This window comes from Nematolebias whitei, chromosome 7 (assembly GCF_014905685.2).
Source record: "Nematolebias whitei isolate Nwh7 chromosome 7, NemWhi1, whole genome shotgun sequence".
Lineage (NCBI taxonomy): Eukaryota > Metazoa > Chordata > Actinopteri > Cyprinodontiformes > Rivulidae > Nematolebias > Nematolebias whitei.
In genome coordinates this window covers 1,374,800-1,400,894 of record NC_056504.1, presented here as the reverse complement: position 1 = coordinate 1,400,894, position 26,095 = coordinate 1,374,800, and the positions used below count along the sequence as shown (strand labels likewise).

The 26,095-nt window shown below is 45.7% G+C and overlaps 1 protein-coding gene across 1 annotated transcript in view; it reads right to left on the bottom strand.

Annotated features, from left to right (window-relative positions):
- Positions 1-26,095, bottom strand: part of LOC119412087 (calcium-dependent secretion activator 1-like) — a 780,001-nt gene that overhangs the window by 332,236 nt on the left and 421,670 nt on the right. The window contains 2 exon segments of the mRNA XM_037679064.1: positions 20,078-20,128; positions 23,999-24,012. Of these exon segments, the coding sequence (XP_037534992.1) occupies positions 20,078-20,128; positions 23,999-24,012 (65 nt within the window).

Here is a 26,095-nt window from a genome sequence, read left to right as displayed (position 1 = left end):
TCTTTGCCACCAGAAGGAGAAAACGCAGCCCTCCAGTAGCTCATCAATTGACCCCCTCGAGAGCCAACTTTCGACTCTAGATTTCAGCTGATTTCCAGTGTCGAGGGAAATCCCACTTTCAGCGCATAAGTCATCTCAAGAGTTCTGGTGACCCTCCGGGCGGTTGAATTGCAGACCACCTTCCAATCGGTAGGAAAAAGCTGCTAAGATTTTCTCTGCTAGTGTCTGAGGCCCAAGATAAGAAGTTGTCCAGTATATAAATTTGTAGTGAACTAGGCCTCCGACCTCAACTTGTCTCTGAAGACCTTTAGGGGACAGGAACTGTTGTTTCATTGATCTGAATCCAGAAATACAAATTATCTCATCAAGAGACTATTTAATTGTATCCTGAATTATTCAATTGAAAGAACACTCTTCCTTTTTACATTATCATTACTATTTTAAGATATCTTGATAATCCAAAGTGTGTCTAGTTCATACCATTTCTAAATGTTGAAGTGAACCACTCATTTAAATCAACTGTGAAACAGTATTAATGATTTTTTAAACCTCATTAGACTTTGATCATACAGTTAAATGTCTATTTACGAAGTAAGTGTGCATTTAGTCTTCTGTCTGTGTGAGGAGTGGACCTGATGTCTGTCAAAAATCTGAAGACAAGTTATGAGAACGAAGTGCCTTGTTTTAAAACTCTCATGATAAAACAGATAAAACTCTTCATTTAGCTAACTTTATAGATGATAATTTACTCTGTTTTGAACCTCATAATTTACCATATTAAAGTTTAAAAGATAACTCCATAACCTTGTGTTGTCAAAGTAAGCCATCATTCATTCTGCAGCTGTATTCACCGTTTGATCACTTATATTCACCAAAATTGATAATAAATCTCACAAAAAAATTGTACTTTGACTCAAAGCGTTTTTATTATATATGACATTTTTTTTAATACGAAAAGAATTCACTAGAGCATTTAACTTGAATTTGATTGAATAAATTAATCATTTCTGGCTTCAGAACCGGAAGCCAGTGGTGCCCCTTCAAAATAAAATTACTCATAAAAATTAAACAATCTGAGGACTGTTAATCTTACATAATTGGTTTCCCCGCGTGAGACCGTACGCTAAATTAAATTGTCATATAATTAATATACTAAAAAACCATTGTGGTGAAACTTTAAAGCTGAGTAATTTGTCAACAATTATAACAAGATACTTTTAAACTGAAAAGCTCACGGCAAGTGAGCTGCATTGTTTCCGGGTCAAACCCCATCTTTCAAAGAAGCTAAAAAGTTTTAAAAACTCTTTTAAACGGTTGGAGTCTTCAAAAAAATGGTAATATTGGACTTACTGTTTTTGTTTGGACACGATTAGGTGGTCAGTGGATGCACAAATCATCTTTCTGCGTTGTAAAAGATTGTTTGAGGAACTTTGGAAAGCTAACTCCTTGTGTTTTATTTGTGTGCATGCATTATTCTGAATTACTGGTAATCAGCTGATGAGAAAAGGACATTTCTGACGCCTGCGAATCCCAGGGTTAGAACCCCTTTTCTCTCAGGATATTTCAGAGTTATTGCGAGCCCCGGTAAACTGAATTATATCCTGACGCTCCTTGTTAGCGTTTTTGGATTAGCTACCCAAGAGCTAACCCCCAAGTTTATAAGCATAAAACTCAGGCAGGAGATTGTTGACTTCTGTAGCGGACCCGCCGAGACCCGTTTTCAAAGGTGAAGTGTTCCAGGACACACGGTCGGAGAAAACTCCGTTCCGTACGGTGACCTGAAGTGGGTGCATTAAAAACCAGTCTTGTTCACGAACGGTGAAAGCCTACCGTTCGGATTTGTTACTCAGTGATTTAAAAGTCACGAAGAGTGTGTTAAAACTTAACTTGTGTTTTGTTGTGGAGGAAGGAAAATGCCTAAGGTTGTGATTAGTGCTTTAACTTGGTTCGGAAGCTGTGTAAATTAACTTCTGCGCTACATTCAAGTACCACACGCGTCCCACGGCTGTGTGGATGAATTGCTCTGAAGCGCATGCGCAGAGTAGCAAGTTCTATTTAGTATAGGCTTCACCCTTTAAGGCTGTCGCTTAGTGGGGTTTATCCTGATATGCAAAGCATCGCACTGAAAAATTTAGTCCACACCCACCTGCTGTGTGGGCCCCACCCGGTCCGCATAAATTACGTTAAGAGCGGGAAATCGGCTCTCATTTTTTCTTCAGCAAGCTAATAGCACCGTCAGAAGAACGAAGAAGGAAAGTTGTGTAGATGACCAACCTTGGTTAAGAATGCTTGGCCCGACAGTCGACCTCCGGTCATCCGGTGAGTTCTCCTCCCCGAGGAGAAGCTGACGAGCAGTCTTGTTTCAAGGTAAGCGCCGAGGAATATTTCTCAGTGACAGGTCGCTACACGCTGGACAACGCCATCTTGTAATTTTCCTCTTATCGCCGACCCTCGGAGCGAATCAGATGGTTCCTCCGGGACAGGCGGCGCTCAGCTGCAGCCCCCCGCTGCTCATTCCCTCCTGGAGAGCGTCGTGTCGGTGGAGGGGGGCCATCCCACCTCGTTTCGCATCGGCGATCACACCGCTCACGGCTGACGGCGCCTTCAGGGGTTGCCCGGCGTAACCCAGGAGGCGGCTGACATGAAGGGACCTTTTTTACGTCCCACGCCTTTCCCGCCAGTTCGGATGATCCGGCGGGAAGGTTGTTTCTACTAGGTTCCATTCCGGCTTACCGTCTTGATCTATCTGGCCTCGTTTTCCCAACAGGATGTCCTGTGGGCGAGGCCAAAGACGTTTTTTTCCTGGTAGATTGGGGGGGCCGGTCTCCACAGTCCACAACCATCTCCAGAGCAGGGGTTCACCGAGCGGGAAAGTCCCTCAGTGCCCCCTGGAGCCAAGCCTGACGGAGGCTTCATTGGAGCAAGATGTCGAGGTGGACCAGCATCCCGTGCCTCCGGTTAGCGTAACTGAGATGGTGACACTGCTCTCCAACTGAGCTCACCAGCATGTGTTCCACACAGCTGCAGCGAACAACACGTTACGCTGTTGGCGTACACGTTCAGAGGCGGGAAAAGATGGTGGGCCCCTCTGACCTTCGGCTCGCTCCGCTCTCGTAGCGACTGCTTGCTAACGACGCTGCTGGCCCCTGCAATATGCTCTGTCTACAGGGCAGCTGACGTCATCCCCAACCGGTGTGCCTCTTTTGCTGTCTGCCACCCCGCATCGTAGCCGAAGAACGAGGTCCCAGAGGCTCTCCTGGCTTGTCACTCCACCTTCCTCTCAGGAGAGCTGCAGGAGCTTGTTGGAGGTCCTCTTTTCATCAGCGAGAGATCATTTCAAGATGCTCCACGGCTGCACAAAGCCTCCCCAGCTCTGCTACGCCTGCCCCTATCATCAGACGTCCCCGGCATCCGGAAGTTCATTTTTTTCCCGGACTTCGCCAACAGGGGGCCCTCCAGGACAACAAACAGAGCTCAAGGGAGGCTAACCAGGTGTCGGTTTGCTGGAGGTGTGTTGATGGCACGATGTGAAATAAACATAATTTTATGATGAAGTGTCTTTTAGCCAGGCTGTCAGCATGGATTATCTTGACAAGCGGCCCAATCACACACACTGAACACGAATGAGCCTTTTTAAGGTTGTTTTCATTCACTGTCAGCGGTGCCAATTTGCGCTCCCGCGTTATGAAAGCGCGCACGCAGCTCTCTGCGCCCACCGTTCACGTCAACGTTAACGTGAGACCGTGGTACGAGCCCAGTAACGTATCTCGCTCTCGGCAGGAGTGACATGCGTTTTTCATCGCAGTGGTGTCAAACGCGCGCTCCCGCGGCGTCAGCAGTTTCACAAGCCTCACAGCGGCTCTGCTCCTTCATCCTCGAAGAAGGTTTTCTGAATTAATACTGCAGCTCATGGAATCACTCAAACGTTCACGTGATTTGCAGCCAAGAATGAACGTGTTTTCGGCAGACCGAGCCCAGTGGTAACCTCGCCCCATCGATGCCGCTCGCGGCTTCCTGACCGCACCAGTGTCAACGCGCGCTCCCGCGGCAATCCTGGCTTAAGGCGTCGCGTGAATGAGGGTGCGCACACACAACTCTTCAGGGCACGTCGGCTCATACGTGCATCCGCTCCCCGAACGTTTACACGGATCAGTTGCACACAACGTGAGCACAACACAGATGAGCTGCGTCCCGCAGCAAACACACAACGTTTTGCATGCTCGGAGGCGCGTGTGTTTTCTTTCTCACTTAGCGCGCACCAGCTCACATCAGCATGCATGTGGGTTTCACAGCATAAATGCGAGCCCGCTTTATAACTTATAAACGAGTGGCAATGAGCGCACGCTCCAGACGGATGGGCGAATCGTTTTCATCCGGGGATTCACGCTACAGTACAGCTCAAACCCAGGTGTGGAGGAACTCTGTGACGTTTTCTGTCATTTCTGAACAGATCTCGTCCCCCCTCACCGAAGTTCAGGAAATTCTGTTTTAAATGTAATTTATAGAGTCTCAGAAGGAGAGGAAACGCAAGGTCCCTCTCTCATCACTTCCTGGTCCCAACGAACTTGAAAGATGAGATTTATTCTAGATTTGTCAATTTTTTGAACTGTGAGAAACAACACTCCATTATGCGCCCGAGCCGTTCTAATTCTGCTTTATCTGGACACCTGTTGCTGCTGAGCAGTTGATACAGACAGGTGGCAGCAGTGCAACTCACGTGAACCGGCGGCGCCGGTGTATGTGGCTGCTCGTCTGTCTCTCTCGCGTTTGCTGTTGTTTGTGTTGTTTCTGACCTGGGTTGTCTGCCGAGCTGGGTCTCTGCTGGTGTACGATCGCAATACATTACTAGACCTCCGGCCACTGGTCCAGGATATGGAATTATTGGATGTTGCTGGCCAACAATCCTTGCCCCCGCTTCTGTCGGAGATTCCAAGCTACCTGTTCCGGGTTCCTGCGCTGCTTACACGGCGGAGACGTCATCGTCGTCGCGGTAGACGAAGCGGCTGGCTGGTGAAGCTGAAGTTTTATATGACGCACTGTTCTGCTTTTAACCGATCATCACATGGATCGTTTCTGGGCTCTCGGGTGCCTCGGCGTTTCTTGGATCCCGCTCATGTCTGCTTGGTGCCAGTGGTCGGCATTCAGGCTCCTCTGCATCGCCGTCCCCGCCCTTCTTGGATCAACATGCGCCGACGGTGTCTCCAAAACCTGAGACCGCTGTGCCGGGTTTCCCGACCTGTCGACGCCCAGGATCCAGTTCCTGTCAGGATTGGCCTGATAAACGCCAGGTCGCTTGGGAATAAAACTTTTATTCTTCGGGACTTTTTTAGCTGCCAAAACCTGGATTTTTTGTTTGTGACTGAGACGTGGCTGAGTGTTGGTGAGTACAGCGCTCTATCTGAGCTCTTACCAGCAAATTGTGCTTATTTTAATTCACCACGGGCCTCGGGGAGAGGGGGAGGCACAGCAACTGTTTACAAACAGGACTACAAATGTAAGCAGTGTTTTCTACAGACGTCTTTTCCCAGCTTTGAGTTTACGTCTTTTGAGATGAGACACGTAAACCCAGTTTTCTGTGCTGTCGTCTACCGGCCCCCCAAATATAATAAGGATTTTTTAAGTGACTTTTCTGACTTTTTATCTGGGATTTTAACTAATTATGACAAAGTTCTTTTTGTTGGAGACTTCAATTTGCACGTGTGCTGTCCTGATAAGCCTCTGGTAAAGGACTTTTTAAGCCTTCTGGACTCTTTTAATCTGGTACAGGCCGTATCCGGCCCTACACATGAACATGGACACACATTGGACCTGGTTATTTCCTGTGGTCTGCCAGTGACTAATCTGGAAATCTGTGACGCTGTGTTCTCGGATCACCTGCCTGTTTTATTCAGTGTCACTTTGACACCTACTACAGTTAAAACTCGCGCTGCTGTTCGGCGCTGTCGGATTATTAACCCTTCCACTGCCACTCAGTTCTCTGCTGCTTTTCTTCAGCTCTGTGGATCATCGGACTTCCTCCACTCCAATACAGAAGAGCTCTGGTCATGGTTCTGTTCTTCCTGTCAGACCATCCTGGACTCGGTTGCTCCGTTAAAAACTAGGCAGCCAAGGATTAAACCTGAGCCTTGGTTTAATGACAGAACTCGTGCTGTAAGGAAGGAATGTCGTCGTATTGAACGCAGATGGAAAAAGGACAAACTGCAGGTTACTTTTCAGATTTTAAAAGACTGTTGGCGTCTCTACCAGAGCACAGTTAAAGAAGCAAAAAGGGAATATTTGGCTAGTGTTATTTCTTCAAACAGCCATAACCCACGTGTTTTATTTGACACCATTGACTCTGTGCTTAATATTCCACAAAATGCCTGTTTGGAAGCTTCTCCTGGCATGTGTGAAAATTTTCTGCGTTTCTTTATTGAAAAGGTTGGTAGTACCAGGGCTCTTATTACAGCTCCTGACTCTGACCCCTCAGTTTCAGTCCCTTGCTCTGCTGTTTTTAATCAGTTTGAGCTTGTGACTGTTTCACTTTTAGAGGACGTAGTTGGCCGCATTAAGCCATCAGGTTCCCCACGTGATCCTGTCCCTCCACGACTTTTTAAAGATATTTTATCTAGCATAGGGCTGCCTGTTCTTGCAATTTTAAATGGCAGTCTGTCCTCAGGTGTGGTCCCTGCTAGTTTTAAACATGCAGTGGTGCAGCCCCTGCTTAAAAAATCTGGCCTTGATCCAACTGTTCTGGCTAATTATCGGCCTATTTCAAAGCTGCCTTTTCTTTCTAAGGTTTTAGAGAAACTTGTATACTGTCAGCTGACACAGTTTTTAAATGACAATGGCATTCTGGAGGTTTTCCAGTCAGGTTTTAAAACTCTCCACAGTACAGAATCTGCTTTAATTAGAGTTTTTAACGACATCCTTCTTGATTGTGATTCTGGTAATCATGTTGTTCTGATTTTACTTGACCTAACTGCTGCTTTTGATACAGTGGACCACAACATTTTAATATCGCGATTACGACATATTGTTGGTATTGATGGCACTGTTCTTAAATGGTTTAAGTCTTACTTGGAGGAGAGAACATTTTCAGTGAAAATTAATGACTCTGAATCATCTTCAGTTCCAATGCAATATGGTGTCCCGCAGGGCTCAATTCTGGGCCCTATGCTCTTCTCGTTGTACTTACTGCCTCTGGGTTCTATCCTTAGGAAACATGGGATTTCATTCCATTGTTACGCTGATGATTGTCAGATTTATTTACCCCTAAAGCAGAAGGATGGACATACGTTCACACATCTCCTGGAATGTCTAGGAGATATTAAAGCTTGGTTGGCCTTGAACTTTTTAAATTTTAATGAAAACAAAACCGAGGTGATGGTGTTTGGACCCAGTGGCTCCTGTGAGTCCTCCTCTATTAACCTGGGACCCTTGGAGAAATATTTTAAACCTGTTATTACAGATCTTGGTTTTAAGGTGGACAGTGATTTTAAATTGGACAGCCAAATCAAAGCCGTGGTTAAGTCCAGCTTTTATCATTTAAGGCGATTGGCGTCAGTGAAGTCTTTTCTTTCCAGACAGCATTTTGAAATGGTGATCCACGCTTTTATTTCGACTCGATTGGATTACTGTAATGCACTTTATCTGGGAGTCAGTCAGTTGCTGCTCTCACGTCTGCAGCTGGTTCAGAATGCTGCTGCACAACTTTTAACAGGAACTCGAAAGAGGGAACATGTGACCCCTGTCCTGGCTTCACTTCACTGGCTGCCTGTATATTTTAGGATTCATTTTAAAATTCTTATGTTTGTTTTTAAATCACTGCATAATCTTGCCCCGGCTTACCTCTCTGAGCTTCTTCATCCCTACATACCCTATCGGTCTCTCAGGTCAGCAGATCAGCTGCTCTTGGAGGTACCAAGAACAAGAAGGAAGCTCAGAGGGGACAGGGCTTTCTCTGTCATGGGCCCTAAGTTATGGAACGACTTGCCTTTGCAGGTCAGAGAGTCCCCTTCACTGTCCATTTTTAAAGTTCGTCTTAAAACTCATTTATTCAACTTGGCTTTTAACACCAGCGGGATCTAGTTTTTAAATTTTGTATGCTTTTAAAATGTATGTTTTTAACACCAGCAGGATCTAGTTTTAAATTGTATGTTTTCTGTTTTTAAACTGTTTTTATTTCCACTTTTATTATGTTGTGTTTTAATGTACAGCACTTTGTGTCAGCCATGGTTGTTTTAAGGTGCTTTATAAATAAAGTTGGTATGGTATGGTATGGTAACCGGTTGAGTGATATCAGCTGTTTTCAGTCAGCAGACCAATGTCACACATGTCAGTTTTCACAGAGGCACACACATTTAACAAGCTGTGGGGGCGCTGTGGTTCTCCACACAGCAGCTCATTTAAATGTTTTTGGAGTGTCGCACGGGTCCTTTGAATGTGACTCAACACTGACCTTGAACTGCAGAATCATCAGGGTTTTTGATTCACACAGACAGCAGTGACTGTTGCATACATACTGGCAGGAGATGTATGCGCTCAACCCATGTGCCACATTGTGAGACAGATGCTGTGTGGGGCACACCCAATCTGCTCTCCATTGGAGTAGGGTACATCTCATGTATTCCGAACAAGGGGCGGATGTGATGTCCAAAGACGGTCCTTTGCGGCACGGGGACCTGGGACCTTCCACCCAGAGCTATGGCTCAGACACGGCAGAAATCCTGCCAGCGCCTGTGGACGTGTAACAACACGAGAGAATGCTCAATGTCAACTATAATTATCGTGGAGCCACGGGACGATCCACCGCTGGGGTGGACGTGCCTGCTCACAGCCTGTGGTCGAAATGCTTTTTCACCTTCCTCTCTCCCTCTGGTATCACGGTTTTTTGAACCGAGCTCAGGAGGAGGGACTGGTAGCTCCTCTGCCCCAAGTGCGTGAACGCATCATGGTTCCCAGGCCTACGACACTTGTTATCAGGGCGCTCGTGGAACCTGCCGTGAAGGGAGGACGCTCTCCTCCAGGCAGGAGGAACGATCAGGAGTTAATCAGATTAGGCCAGCACCTGTGGTCTGGCCGCTGTGCGGATCTTTTTGAGAGGATGGATCTCTCTCAAGATGTAGTGCGTACGATTCAGGATTCACGTGCTGCAACCACCACAGCACTGTTCACATCAAGTGGTCAGTTTTTTCAGCACTGTGGTACAGAGAAAGGCGTAGAGGCCACTTCATGTCCACTGGACGACATGCTGTCCTTTTCTGCAGCAGTCGATGAACAGAAATCTGGTGTCCAGCACGATTATCGTATGCTGCAGCCATGTTTTCTTCTTGTCTCAAAGTTGTCGTAGATAGAACAACCTTTAATCATCCTCTGACGGAGCATTTTGACTCAGATTGAAATAGCAGCTGTGGGCCTGTTTGTGACATGAGAAATGCTCAGTGTCAATTATGGTTTTCTCTGAGCCCACAAGACGAACCACCGCTGGGGGTGGATGCGTTTGCCCAAAGCCCATGGCCCAAAATGCTTCTGTATGCATTTTTCCTCCACCTCCTCTGATTTTACAGTTCCTGAACCGAGTTCAGGAGGAGGGATTGACAGCTCTCCTGGTGGCCCCCGAACGCGTGAGCGCACCATGGTTCCCAGTCCTGCAATGCCTGCTGTCGGGGTGCCTGTGGAAACTGCCGTGGAGGGAGGACGCTTTCCTCCAGGCAGGAGGAGCGACCAGGAGTTACCCAGAAATAGGCCAGCAGCTGTGGGTCTGGCCGCTGAACGGATCCGCTTATAGAGAATGGGTCGCCCACAGGATGTAGTGCACACAATTCTGTTTTCACGTGCTGCATCTACCCCAGCGCTGTACACATCAAAAGCGGACAGCTTTTCAGCGCTGGTGTACAGAGAAGGGTGTAGAGGCCACCTCATGTCCATTAGGTGGCATGCTGTCCTTTCTCCAGCAGCTAATGGACAGAAATTTGGCGTCCAGCACGATTAAAACGTACGCTACAGCCATCTCTTCCTGCCACGAAAGGTTTCGGAGACAGAACATGTTTTTAATCATCTGCTGATGAAGCGTTTTCTAAAAGGTGTACAGAGACGCAGGCCTGTTTTCACACCCACTTGTTCCACAGTGGGATTTAATACTGGTCCTGCAGGTCCTGATCAAAGCTCCATTTGAGTCTTTGGATCAGGTTCCACTTAAATTCTTGTCTCTTTAAACAGCCCTGCTGCTGGTTTTAACATCCGCTAAGAGAGTGAGTGATTTATCTGCCCTCTGTCGCTCCGTCATGTCTCAGAATTCAGGCTGATGGCAGCTCAGCTGATTTAAGACCAAACCCAGCTTTTATGCCTAAAACATCACGAGCTCTTTTAAATCAAGAGCGATATCGTTGGATTTGTTTGTGCATTATAGACGTGCATCTGCAGGTCGACCGTTATCCACCCAGCGCTTTTCACATTGGCTGTGTGAGGCCATTTCTGAAGCCTACAGAGCATCAGATTTAGAGCCTCCTATCAACCTCAGAGCACACTCGATCAGGGGTATCGCATCTTCGACTGCTTTGCATAATGGTATGACAATGCAGGACATTTTGTACTGCGGCCGCGTGGTCAACACCCTGCTCATTTATTCGCTTTTATCTCCGTAATGTGACGGCTCATTCCATGACACATTCTGTCTTTAGTGTTTACAGAATGAATATTGTTGTTTCATGGAACTCCGTTTTACTCACATCTGTCTGCATGCATTACAGTGTGAGATGTTGTTATCAGTCACAAGTTGTGACTGTTATTTTGGTTCTATTGTCATTAATCAGTTCACGACTATTGTTACCAATCAGTTCATTTGATTAATAATCAGCTCTCCTGTTATTATTAATCTGTTCATACGGTTCAGCCGTAAACCGGTTGGTTCATGGCTCTTTTCAGCGTTTTTCCCTCCCCATTGAAGTTTTCCGGGGCGTTCATGCATTCAGAACGCATAGTTACACAACATGCGTATGTGCATGGCACACATAATTACGCAATGCGTAATTACGCACATGGGAGCTGAGTGACAAGACGTTTTTTGGGGCAAGCTTCTGCTTCATACGGTGTTCGAATGGACCCAGTGAGGCGAGGACAACATCCGCTTCGCCCTTAACCCACTAAGCGACAGCCTTAAAGGGCGAAGCCTATACGAAATAGAACGTTGGTTACGTACTGTAACTCCAGATTCTATGAGTATAGGCATAGCCCTTTAAGCGTCGGGCCTCACTGGCTCCTAAATGGCTGAAGAAAAAGCTATTTTTGGGAGCCGATTTCCCGCTCTTAATGTAATTTATACGGACCGGGTGGGGCCCACACAGCAGGTGGGCATGGACTAAATTTTTCAGTGCGATGCTTTGCATATCGGTATAAACCCCACTAAGTGACAGCCTTAAAGGGCTACGCCTATACTCATAGAATCTGGGGTTACAGTACGTAACCAACGATTTGGAAGCTGTGCTATTGCTGTGTAATATGGCTGGGTGATGGAAAATGCTGTGTTTAAACGGTTGCTCTGTTTTGGTTGACTGCTAAAAAGAGATAAAAAAAACACTACCCCCATCCTATTTCTTTGGCCAAGAAAAGACCTCCTCTGGTCGCTATTTTGAGAAGTGCAGTTTATAAGCAGAAGGGGAGGTCGAATCTCATCACAGACCACCCTCTGTCCCTATAAACACAGCCTTGTCCCCGCCCTTAAAACTGACTGCCCTCCAGTGGTCAAACCAAATCTTACACCTCATGATTTCTAATTTTAAACTTTTCATCTTTTCAAAACTTTAAATTACACAGAAATAATGAACACTTACACTAAACAGGTTAGGACTGATTTGATTTCATCCTGCTTTTAAGATATTTTAAACATCTATCCTTTTATAAACACCAAACTTGTCAGTTAATGTAATAATTCTTAACTTTTAACAATTTGCTAGTAAAGGTAAACAACCATCCATCCATCCATTTTCTTTACCCGTTTATTCCATTTTGGGTCACGGGGTCGCTGGTGCCCATGTCCAGCAATCACTGTGCGAGGGGCGGGGTACACCCTGGACGGGTCGCAAGTCCATCACAGGGCCACATAGAGACAAACGAGACAAACAACCATTCACGCTCTCACTCACACCTAGGGACAATTTAGAGTTACCAATCAGCCTAACATGCATGTTTTTTGGTCTGTGGGAGGAAACCGGAGTACCCGGAGAAAACCCACGCATGCACGGAGAGAACATGCAAACTCCACCCAGAAAGGCCCCTGGACCGGGGTTTGAACCAGGGACCTGCTCACTGAGAGGCAGCAGCTCTACCAGTTGCGCCACCGTGCTGCCCAAGGTAAACAACCATTCTGTTTAAAATCTTTCAATTGTTAGCTAATTTTAATTGCTTGATTGCTTTTGAATTGTTATCTTTATAACTTAAAAGTTAACTTGTGAAATAAATAACTGCCATTTTGTTGTTGTTTAAAGTTTTGTTAAAGGTTAAACAGCCAAGAAGCTTCCCTTAACAACTGATTGCTTAACAAACAAACTCAAACAATAAAAGTTAAATTATTTAACCAGTTGACTAGCTATTCAATACAGATAACCCACACAAGTTAAGACACATTTAAATCTAACACTAACCAAAACTTGTTCATTCGAATACATAAAGATCATGGCTGAAAGCCATTCAGACGATTTGACTCACATAAGTAATTCTGAAGAGCTTGTTCCAGAAGACCCATTTATTTTATTGACACAAGCCCTAGAAGATCTAACCTCAGAAACAAATCCTAATTATCTGGACCAAATTAAAAACCAGAGCTCTAATGAACTAGAACGGATCACAGTCGAGTTAACCACGGATGTGGTGATTCACACACCCAAAGTTCATGAGGCCACTAAAACTCTAGGAAGCTTGGCGATAATTGTGGCCAGACGACTGGAACTAACATAATTTGGTGATCCAAGCCGCGGATACTCTCAAAAAGCAAAAGCAAAAGATAGGTCAATTAAGAGAAGCAAACAAAACTCTTCAAACACAATATAACATGGTCCTCAATGAGAACCAAATGAAAACAGAACTGTCTGATTTAACACAAAACTTGGACCTCCTCAGTCACGCACACACAGAGGTAAAAGATGAACTCGCATCCAACCAACAAACATTGACAGACACTCAAGACAGACTGTGTCACGAGTTGGAAGCCAAGACAAACATTCACATGGCCCTCCAACAAGCTTACATTGATCTGGACCATATAAAGACAGAGAACAAAACTCATGTAGATCAATTACGTAATAAAGACAAACTGATACAACAATTACAAAATCAACTTTCCAGAACCCAGAAACGTGCTACAAGCTCAACCACTCAGGAACTCCCTGACACAGGTGCAAAACCTCCTCAGGTGAGTGCACCACCTCCTCCTCCGGTGAGCGTGACCCCTCCTCGAGTTTACCCAACACAGGTTGATGACCTGGACCAGGCAAGTAGATCAATAGGGGAGTATGCCTTTAAGCCTAACTCCCCCATGGTAACCTGGACTTACCCTCCAGCTACACCGACAGTCACTAGACGTGACCCCCCTCCAGACCAAAGAGTAAACCGAGCCCAGCATGGTCCATCCGACAGAGAGTTGGACAAAATTGCTAAAAACATCAGCCGTTTTGACCCCTCACCAAGCGGTCAACATGACACCAGAGCTTATCTTGATGACCTTGACTTCCACCTTCAAAGATTTCCTGACACTACCGTCCGGGACTACATTTATCTAATTAAGCTGACAGCCAGTAGGGAGGTCAATAAGTTTGTCGACCGTCAATCGACTCACGTATGGACTAGTCTCTTCCTCCTGCGTCAAGCTCTAGAGAAAGAGTTCTCTAACCTTGTCTTACAGTCTGGACTGGCATCAGCCCTTACAGTCAGACAAGGCAGACATGAACCATCAAACAACAACTACTACCGGCTTCTCCATGCTTATTTTGGTTCGCGAAATGAGCCTCAGATGGAAGAAGACCCTAGTTTTCGAACTTTGTTTGTCCAAAATCTCCATCCATCCATTAACCATCAGCTAGGCATAATGGCTGACCCTAACCGCAGATTCACAAATCATGACCAACCCTCAAGACAGACCCACCAGTTTCAGAATCGTCACGCTCGACCTGAGAAAGAACCAGTCTCACCGCATGTGCGACACCCTGAAAAAATAAGGGAGTCAACCAAGCCTCAGGAGGAAGACCTCAGCGATCTAAGCCCAAAAGATAGGCAGATTGTCATGCATATACTGGAAGAAATACGCAAAGACAATAAACAGAACAAGGCTGACCTTCTATCAATAGTGTCTCTTGTTCCTGAACTTAACAGTCCAACTGTTGCCACTCTACCTTTGGAACCCCAAGCCATAAGGGAAGAGACTCAATCGGCAACTGCAGATCGCAGCTCTTCCCCTGCTGATGAAGTAGAGACCTCTGATCTTGACCTTTATGGTTCAGAATAAGAAACTGACCAGTCACACATACCAAGTGCTGTCTTGACAGTCCAAATGAATGTTGACAACCCTTCATTTGAGAATGGACTCTAGGATTCCAGTGGAACCTCCAGTGCAACAGTTCTTGTGTAACCTAACTGAGAAAGGAGTCGCAAGAAAGTTCTATCTTTCCCTGACCCTTGAACAGGTTATGACACATGATGCTCTTCTGGACACTGGGGCAGACATAACACTAATGTCTGCCACACTGTTTGAGAAACTGCGATCAGTGGCAAATTGGGCCGGTAGAGATCTTATCCTCCAACCATGTGCCTTGGATGTGAAGCCGTACGCCCTTGATGAAACCACTCTGTCAAGAGTAGCCTTGATTCAACTTCAGATCGGACCAATGACGATCATACACCCTGTGTATGTATCACACCTTGAGTCTATCCCTTTCTTAGTAGGCCAAGACCTTTTAAACCGATTTCAGCCTTTGATTGACTTCAAAAACCTTAGAGTATGGGCACAGGTACGCCAACCACTCCCCGTCACTCTTCCACCATAAATAGATTTCCAGTGCGCTGCGTTGGATGCTACTGACCAATCAGACAATCTGACACCTATAGGCCATAATCAGGTGAATGAGACTGCACCGTCCCCCACAGGAAGGCCAGCCACCATGGTACAACCACTGGAGCTGACCCTAGCCCAACCTGACACCTTTTTGTGTTCCCTAGGTCCCTCACAGTCCAGTGAACACTACCTACCACAGGTGTTGAAAGGTCTTGAGATATAGGACTCCCACATGAACAATGTTGTCCTAGCTCTCGGGACGGATAAGTCCGCCATCAGCCATGACCTCTATGAGGTCTTGTTACAGGATCGCTGTGACCTCCAGATGGTTAAAAAGTCTTTCCGCTTCCCAAATGACCCAAAATCTTTTCGTGTCTTAACAAGTGGGGGCATCTGTGTCCTCAAAGTCAAATGGAATCATAAGAAACTGACACATCCATTTCTTGTGGTCCCAAACTTGCCTCATGCTGTGTATATAGGCAGTGACATCTTAGTCCGACTTGGTGTTCAAGAATCAGAATCAGAATCAGTTTATTATTGCCATGTCAATGAACGAGGTTCACAAACTAGGAATTTGCTTCGACATAAGGTGCGAATAGTAATAAAGTAAAATAAAGTAAAAATAAAGTAAAAATTAAGTAAGAATGAGAACATTACATAAGACATAAGACCTGTGTACACCCACAAATAAAGTAAAATTAAAAACATAACATAACCATATGTATACCCATACAATAGAAAACAATAAAAAAAAGCTTAGAGAACAGTACAGATGGAGCATTCAATTATAATACAGATGTAATGTGACCAAAGCAGAAGTTATGAGGTAGCATTATGAGTGTTCAGGAGTCCAACAGCAGTGGGGAAGAAACTGTTCTTATGGCGGGAGGTTCTGGTCCGAATAGACCGAAGCCTCCTGCCTGAGGGGAGTGGTTCAAACAGTCCGTGTGCAGGGTGAGCAGGGTCAGCTGTGATCCGACCTGCTCGCCTCACAGTCCTGGAGACGTACAGGTCGTGGAGGGATGGAAGGCTGCAGCCGATCACCTACTCAGCTGAGCGCACAACGCGCTGCGGTCTGAGTCTGTCCCTGGCAGTGGCCCCGGCGTACCACACCTTGATGGAGGAGCTGAGGATGGACTTGATGATGGCCGTGTAGAACTGCACCATCAGCTTGGCCGGCAGCTTGGCCTTCTTCAGCTGTCGCAGGAAGTACAGTCTCTGCTGGGCCTTCTTGATGAGGGAGCTGATGGTCGGCTCCCACTTGAGGTCCTGGGTGATGGTGGTGCCGAGGAACCGATAAGAGTTTGCAATGGTGATGGGGGTATCATTACAGGTGAGGGGGGGCAGAGGGGCTGTGGCTTTCCTGAAATCCACAATCATCTCCACTGTCTTCTGGGCATTGAGTTCCAAGTTGTTGCTGTTGCACCAGGTCACCAGCCGGTCCACCTCCCTCCTGTATGCAGACTCATCACTGTCCGAGATGAGCCCGATGAGGGTGGTGTCATCTGCAAACTTAATAAGTTTCACAGAGTCATGGCTGGAGGTGCAGCAGTTGGTGTACAGGGAGAAAAGCAGGGGGGAAAGCACACAGCCCTGTGGAGATCCTGTGCTTATAGTCCGAGTGTCCGAGACAGCTCTCCCCAGCCGCACGCACTGACTCCGGTCTGTCAGGAAGTCTGTGATCCACCTGCAGGTGGAGTCAGGTACATGGAGCAGGGAGAGCTTGTCTTGGAGCAGAGCAGGGAGGATGGTGTTAAATGCGGAGCTGAAGTCCACGAACAGGATCCTGGCGTAGGTTCCTGGGGAGTCCAGGTGCTGCAGGATGAAGTGAAGAGCCAGGTTTATTGCGTCATCTACAGACCTGTTGGCCCTGTAGGCAAACTGCAGGGGGTCCAGGAGGGGGTTGGTGATGGACTTGAGGTGAGATGAAACCAAGCGTTCAAAGGTTTTCATGACTACAGATGTGAGAGCTACAGGTCTGTAGTCATTTGGTCCTGTGACACGTGGATTCTTGGGGACAGGGACGATGATGGAGGACTTGAAACAGGCTGGGACGTGGCATGACTCCAGAGAAGAGTTGAAGATCCCTGTGAAGACCGGAGCCAACTCTCCAGCACAATGTCTCAGCGTGGAGGGTGACACAAGGTCTGGGCCTGCAGCCTTACGTGTATTCAGCCTTTTAAAAAGCCTCCTTACTTCATCCTCTTGTACAGAGATAGCAGGGGGTTGTCGGGGGCAGTCCCAAGTGGTTAAACCAGTTGAGCTGGGGTTGGTGTGGAGGATGGAGGAATGTGAGTCCATGACTTCAAAGCGTGAATAGAAGTCGTTCAGATCGTTTGCCAGTTTGAGATTGTCTGTAGAATGAGGTGCTCTGGGCTTGTAGTTAGTTATCTCTTTCAGCCCCCTCCAGACAGAGGCAGAGTCATTTGCAGAGAACTGTTGTTGCAGCCATGCCATGTACCTGGATTTAGCCTTCGACACCTCCCTGCTAAATCCATACTTCGCACGTCTGTAGTTGTCTCTGTCCCCCTCTCTGAAAGCAGCCTCCTTCTGCTGACAAAGCTTTCTTAGTTTGGATGTGAACCAGGGTTTATCATTATTGAAAATCACTCTGGAGCGTGATGGGATGATGCTGTCCTCACAGAAATGTATATATGACGTCACAATGTTTGTGTATTCGTCTAGACTGTCTGTAGAAGCCCTGAACAGGTCCCAGTCTGTGGTGTCCAAACACGTGCGTAGCTCCTCCACAGCTTCACTGGTCCATTTTTTGGATGTCCTCACCACAGGTTTTGAGAGCTTCAGTCTCTGTCTGTATGCAGGTATGAGGTGAATCATCTCATGATCTGAGAGACCCAGGGCAGCACGAGGCACAGCACGATAAGCACCGCTCACTGTGGTGTAACAGTGATCCAGCGCGTTTCCTTCTCTGGTCGGGCATTTAATAAACTGTTTATATTTAGGTAGTTCATGCCTGAGGTTTGCTTTGTTAAAATCTCCAAGGATGATAACAAGGGAGTCCGGAAAAGTTCGCTCTACACTCGTAATCTGGTCCGCGAGCGCGCGCTCAGCCTCGTGCACGTCCGCGCACGGTGGGATGTAAACAGCGGCCAGAATGAATGAAGTAAACTCATGTGGAGAGTAGAACGGTTTGCAGTTTATGAAGAGATATTCCAGAGAAGGAGAGCAGTGCTGGGAGATCACTGTCACGTCGGAGCACTAGGTGTTGTTGATAAAGAAACAGACTCCTCCGCCTTTCTTCTTTCCTCCGGAAAGTTCCCGCTGTCTGTCAGCGCGGAGGAGCTGGAAACCCTCCAGATGGAGCGCGGAGTCCGGGGTCTGCTCCTTGAGCCATGTCTCCGTGAAGCACAGCACACAGGAGGAGGAAAAATCGCTGTTCCTTCTCATCAGCAGCGCTATCTCGTCCATTTTATTGTAGAAGGAAGGGATGTTGGAGAGAAATATCCCAGGTAAAGGCGTGCGTGTACCGCGCCTCCGGAGACGCATGAGCACTCCAGCTCTTCTGCCCCTCCTGCGAAGTCTCACTCTTTTGGCCAAAAAGTGCACAAGTTCTGCAGCAGGCACTAAAAAAACTGGAGTAATGTCCTCATGGGTTGTAATTCTGATGTTTAGTAGCTCCTCGCGAGTGTAGGAGCATGCAGACACATGATTAATACACAAAAACAGAAAAAACAGAGCGCACCAGAATGCCAGGGCGACCGTACATGGCGCCATCTTGGATCAGTTTAAGTGGACACCATCAACAATGTTTTGTGATCCCTAACAGCTGTCCCTCAGGACGCACTTATACCTGATCTGGACAATCTCCGATCTGGACAGACAATCCCTGAAGCTTGTCAGGTGGCCAACAGTCAACACATTATGGTACCGCTCATACTCAAAACAAACCCATGCTAATAAACATCCTAGTAGGACAAACTCTTAGATATTCACAGGCTTTCTTCCAACCTGCCCCACTCTTCTTCGACTTAGGACTTTCATTAGAGGCCACACCCCTCCTGGGCCTCAACTCCAGGACTTCCTGCCTTTCCGTCTGTAACACCAGTGCGGAAGACATCCTGATTCCTAAGTCCACTCCATTAGGTTGGCTAGTAAGCACTAGCTTCCATGACTTCGAGTTGAATGTACCCATCCTGGGAGACATTCCAAACTCCCTCCTCCCTGATCATTGTACTGAACAAGTTTTGTATACAAAACCATCCAAAGCCATTGCCCTTTTCTCAATCACTGATTTCGACCATGACGCTGTTAGACGTGTGGACCTCACCAACAAGGACCAGACAGTGTTGCAAACCTTCTAAGTAATGTTGATGAGTATGACCAAAGAGACTCCAGACACACCTGTAGAGTCACCATCCTTTGAGCTCCACCCTTCGGTCCGATCACAGATTGAACAAGTAGTTTCCCATGCCGGCACTCTGACCAATGATGAAGAAAGAGGAAAAACTTTGCCAAGTTCTTCTCAAATATGGAGTCCTTCTCAGTTGACTCTTTAGACTGTGGTTTGACTTCAATCCACACCGTCCGCATACCAACTCCACCTAATTCTCCTCCTACTTATGTGCCAGTACAAGATTCCATTGGCAGCCTATGAGCCCGTAAAAGAAATCATTGACAACCTTTTGGAGAAAGGAATAATCAGGCCATGTAACAGCACTTACTCTGCACCTTTGTGGCCTGTTCTCAAACCCAATGGAAAATGGAGACTCACCATCGACTACCGGAAGCTGAACCAACAGGTTCCTCTTTCCAGATGGCCGATGACCCAACTCCAACAAGAACTTCCTAAGGTGATCAACGCCAAGTTCTTCTCCACGCTTGATGTAGCTTCTGGGTTCTGGACGATCCCAGTACATATAGCCGATCAACATAAATTGGCGTTCACCTTTGCCAACCGCCAGTACACCTTCACCAGGTGTCCCTTTGGCTATTCAAACTCACCAGCTGAGTTCAACATCTTTGTAGATGACATCCTTCTACACCAACCCACGCTTGACTCTCACTTAGCTGAGCTTGTCCATGTGCTGAGTCAACTCACAGCTGTTGATGCAAAGATCTCACTTTTGAAGTGCCAGTGGTGCAAAGCTAATGGAATATGTCGGTCTACTAGTCGGTCCCGATGGTGTGCAACCCCAACTTAGTAAAACCCAAGGCTTTACCAACCTTAAGACACCCTCCAACCTGAAACAACTTTGTAGTTTTCTTGGTGTTTGTAACTACTCACGCCAGCCAGTTCATAAAGAACTACGCTGATCTGGCAAAACCTTTAACCAAACTCCTCAAAAAGGATGTGCCTTTCCAGTGGTCTGATGTACAATAGCAAGCCATGGATGCCCTCAAGGCCAAGCTGTGCACAGCACCATGTCTGGCATACCCCAACAGTGACAAAGACTTCCACCTTGAAGTGGGTTTTTCAGCTCACTGCTTGAGTGCTGGTCTGTACCAACTCTATGACCAAGACAAACGTGTAGTAGCCTATGCCAGCAAAACCTTGGCAGGACCTGAACTGAAATACGCTGACTGTGAGAAAGCACTGTTAGCCACTGTGTGGGCAGTGAAATACTTCTCTAACTACCTAGGTGGACGAAAGACTATTGTGGAAACACAACACCAACCAGTAACTTTTCTTAACAGCCAACGTATCAGAGATGGTGTGGTGACAAACGCACACGTGGCTTCATGGCTTATGGCCTTGCAGAGTTTTGACATAGAAGTTCACTATGCTCAAAACAAGAGAACCCCTCTGGGCACAGACTTGGCAGCCTGCCAACAGTGCACTCAGGATGGCCCTTTGGTACAGACACCTGTCGAACATGCCACCGCCTTTGAAGACCCACATCCTCAATACTTTGATGAAAATGTTTGTAAAGATATGACAGCTGTGTATGTGGATGGATGTTCCTTCTACCACAACACTGTTATCAAAGCTGGTGTAGGTGCCGTGTGGTTCCACAATGGTGAACAACACACCTTACATTTTAAACTAGACCCACAATCATCACAATACGCTGAAATTGCAGGCATATTGATAGCATTGCAAACCGTAGTAAAACACTCTGTTCATACTTTGGTGATCTGCACAGACTACAATTATGCACGCCTGAGTTTCTCTTGCCACCTTGCTGCGTGGAAACGTAAAGGCTTTCTCACGTGCAACAATAAAGCAGTGAAACACAAGGACTTGTTCATGGCATGTGAGCACTTGGTGACATCTCACAACCTACAAATCTTTTGGAAAAAGGTCAGAGGCCACTCACGTGTGCCAGGACAGGACAAAGAGCTTAACGATCTCGCAGACTCATTGGCCAAAAGAGGTGCCATAAATGGTACCCGGTGGTCTTTTGACCCCTTTTGGCTGCCGGCTCATGTCCCAGACCCTCCCTCCCCAGAGGTGTGTACTCTCACACGTTCTCGTGCTGAAGCGTCCATCTCTGCTGCTCCACAACCAGTGAACAACACAGTTTCAGTGGAACCAGCATTTACGGACAAGGACCTCATGGAACTTCAGTCTCTGGATCCAGCCATCGGGAAAATGATTCAGTACCTGGAGGATCCAGACACTAATATTCCTTCCTTGACCAAACTTGACTCTGACCCTAAGCTACGTACTCTTTTTAAGGTTCGCTCACACCTGAAAATGGTCAAAGGCATGCTTGTCTTTGCTCCCGATCCAACATCCTCACCTTCGCTCGTTGTGCCTCGTGACCACAGGGGGGTGATGCTGGTACATGCCCATGACCTTCTGTCTTCAGGACACAAAGGCGTCAAAGCAACTCTCAATGCGGTAAAGCAAATTGCTTTACCAACCTAGTGAAGCCAGTGTGACAACAGCCTACACAACTCACCAGTACATGAAAAATCTGAACCAACACCTGAAAACCACATTTGCGTTTGCTCAAAAACATCTTAACAAGACAGCTGAAGGGTGAAAAGCCTACTATGACCAAAAAGCCTCCTACGAAGAACTCCAAGTGGGGGAAAAGATCTGGTACTACATCTTCACCCCAGCTACTGGACAAAAAGCGTCCAGAGCTGGAACACTTACTCGCAAACTTCTTCCAAGGTGGACTGGACCACACCTGATAACGGACAAACTGTCCCCAGTTGTATACCGAATCAGGATCAGCAGAGGTCAGAAAGAACCTGCCTTCAAGTGGGTCCACCGAAACTAGATCAAGCCACACAAGGCTCAAACAAAAACAATCAACAAGACAGAATCTGTAGAAGATTAAACAACACAATTCCTCTAAACAACAGCTTAGATTATAGATTTTCAAAATGTATTTTACCTCACACAAATAGGCAACGTATAACTCTAAGATCTAATAACAAACTTGACAAACATAACAATTTCCTTGACCACTGGATTGCACCAAAGTATGATTATTTAACATGAAAGTCACAATTCCCTTGAAAACATATTTTAATATGGTGTATTAATTCAATTCAATTCAATTCAAAAATACTTTATTAATCCCAGAGGGAAATTATTTGTTGTTGTAACTCGTTATCCTCATTTCATTAAGAGATGTTATAGATGCTGATGGCTGTAGACAAGAAGGATCTCTTGTAAAGGTCCATCCCACAGTGGATCCTAAGAAACTGGCTGCAGATGCCGTCCGATCCGTCCACCCAGACTCGGCTGACCTCTCGGTTCCCCTCAGGCTGTAGGACCGCCCAAATGCTGGGCAGAACTCCTCCCAGAGTGATGGCCACTCCTCCCAGCAGTCTGCCAAGCTCCTCGTAGCTGCGGACAGCCAACTGTAGGTGCCGAGGGACGATCCTGTCCTTCTGCTGTCATGATCTGTGTTTCCTGCTAGTTCCAGGATCTCAGTGGTCAGGCACTCGAGCACAGCCGGCAGGTAGATGAGAATCCATCCACAGAGCACCCTTTTCAACTCACTTGAGATTTGGGGCTGTAGTTGAGATATTATTTGAGCTTTTGAGATGTTAATCAGTTGCTGTTGGTTGTAGAAAACTGCTTTGTTGCCATGGTTACGCATCATAACAAATGTCCAAAACTAAAAAAGTTTCAGTAAAAATCCTTCCAGCTGCACAGCATCTGATACCAGAGGAAACAATCATCCAAAAAATTGTGATGTATATCCAGAAAAAAGAGGAATTAAAGTTTCCAAAAGCAAAATCTCAGAATGAAAGTAACAGAGCTGTTCCAACATGCAGCCACCTGGAGCGGCGCAATTCAATTCAATTAGAATTAGAAGTGTTGTGCTAATGTCATCCCATTTCTGTTCCCCTCAGGACCAGACTGTTATAGATGCTGATTATGCTCATGCTCAGTTGATCACCACACTGTTAACCAGTATGCTTAGAGAGATCGGATCCTCCAATGACACTTTAGCTATTGGCCGAATTCCACCGTACTTAGTCTCTCAGGACATGGTCCAAGAGATCCTTGCTACAACTACCACAGAGAGAGTAACACCAACCCAGGCCCACCTAGCATACACGCTCGGTATCTCAATTCCACTTCATGTTGACCCAGAAGCCCGCAAAATCGCGTTCCTCATAAATCTACCCATTATTTCTACAAACAATGTTTACAGGCTAAAAGACGTCAAATGTTGGAAATTGGAACGGAGAAACCCATGTCAAAATCAATACACCAATCGTCGTGGCCTACCATGATAATACTCCTAAGCTGTATCTTGCTCCAAATTTGAATATGTGTATCCTTATTCGAGACATACACTATCTTTGCCCTAGCAAGCCGTTCATGCGTGACAACACCGTCGGCATTTGCGGTATTGACGCAGTATCAAAAGACTCTAAATGCACCACCACTTTGACCCCACGTCACCAAATTACTATGACCCAAGCAGAAATAGATGGGTCCCGTTGGTTAGTTAACACCCCAGCAAGATATACTAAAATAGCTTATGACCAACACGACACTTCCACCCGTGGTAATCTCCCAGCAAAACCAATGTGGATTACAGTTCCTGAGGGTGCTATAGTTCACATTGATGAAGTCACCCTTTTTTACCTACATCCAGATCAATATGAAACTGATCTCAAAGTCCCTGACTTCTTTAGGAACTTAACTTTAGAACTAGATGCGAAAACCATTGAACATCTACAATTCCAGGGCACCAAGACCATCGACGTAGGACCAGTAGATCAAGTGCTGAAAGAAATAACAACACACTCTAAAACCCCGGTCCAAACCCTAAGCTATGCATGGTCTAGAGCTGACACTTTGATTATGGCTTTAGTTATCTTAGGATATTTTAGTACCGCAGTTATTATGTTCTTGTATCTCCGCCGTACTAGGTCTCTGCAAGGTCAAATCAACAAATGTACGATCCATTTGTCCAAATTAGTTAGACGTAAGAGAACCAGACTCCCTCAGGCAGTCTTAGAACTCGACCAACTAGACGACGAGGGAGACGAGTCGACCAGCTCATATGCCCCTGGAATACTGGAACTTACCAACATCCCTTAGTTCTAAGCTTCCAATCTTTGTTTTATTTTTTTTTCCAAATTCTCCTCTTGCATGTTTTATGCCCCTTGATATTTAACCATTAGATTAGACTCCTTTTGTTCCACGCGTGCGTATACAAAAGTTGAGGCATTAGAATTTTTATTTACTCAAATAAACTTAGAATGATTTAGTTGGTCATATTAGTGACATTACATTTGCATGTTTAAAGATGTTTGACTTTACTTATTCCGTTATACAAGGAATAATTTAGACAAGTAGTTAGAAGGGCACCAGAAATCATCAAATGAGTACTATCCTACTGCATCATCCTGTGGTCCAACCCCACGATCCAGAGAGCGACATCACTGTAACCTCCGGATAAAGCTTGTACTTCACATGGAATACCTGCTGACTTCCTGTTTCCTGATGGAATATCGTTGATCTTCTTATTTCCTGATGGAGTACCTTTGATCTTCCTGTTTCCTGAGAGAATACTGTGGATTTAATTTTCTTGTGTGGAATTAATTTTTTTGTATAACCTCTCACTTGGAATAACCTGGATTAATTTTTCCCTTGGAACTATTCCTTTTGACTTTGTATGGAATAACGTTAACTCATTTCTCCTTTCCTGCCTTGGAGTTACTGACTTTGACTTTTGGAATCCATCTCAAGACTTGTTAGAACCCTTCTGATATGTGGATGCTGTTTGTTGCGATTCACCAACCACGGAACGGGTTGTAAATTGCAAAGTGGGGGATATGTAGGGAGACATCAAGGTTTTTCTATCATTAACTTTTATTCTTTTGATACTTTGAAAGTAAGACTGACTCTCCATTCACAAAGCTGGACAGTAAGGAACCACATGTTATCATATAAGATGAATAATAAAAACCTGTTATTGTAATTAATTGCACACCTTGTATTAGGATTTCAGCAAAACTGAAAGGTCCTTTTGTATGAGAACTTTTCTATCTGACCTGTGAACTACAACATCTAAAACGTACGCTTATCTCTTCCGAAAAGGGAGGATTCATCCTCCAGTTTGAGAGTGTGAGAAAGACCCCATTGTTTTTCAAGGACTCTTCTTTCCATCTCACGGTAGAAATTGTTTCTTTAACAAGTTAAATGTCTGAGTTCTCCTGAACACAATTGAATGTTTTGCTGTAAAAATGGCTAAGTTAATTTACTTTCTAAGCTCAATACTCAGTAATCATGCATAAAAGGAATTGATATAAAACTGGTGTTCAGAAGTTACAACTGTGTGCATAAGTTCTAATGAAAATGTTTACGGATGAGTAAAAAGCTGCTTAGAAGTTTGATTATTCTGTTATATTGAGAATTTACCAAAGCAGAGTAAATTAGCTATTTAATATTTTTATTAAGGTTATTAAAATTCAACAGTAACTTGAAAGAAGGTCCACCCTTCTGTCGTAATTGGCTAGACCATCACATTGTAACGCCTCTAAGTCAAAGAAATTTATTTCCTGACTTTTGGCTTAGAGCAGTCTGGAAGAAGCTTTTGAAGAAGTAAGGACAAACAAGTGGATATTTATTGCCAGAAGATCTTTGCCACCAGAAGGAGAAAACGCAGCCCTCCAGTAGCTCATCAA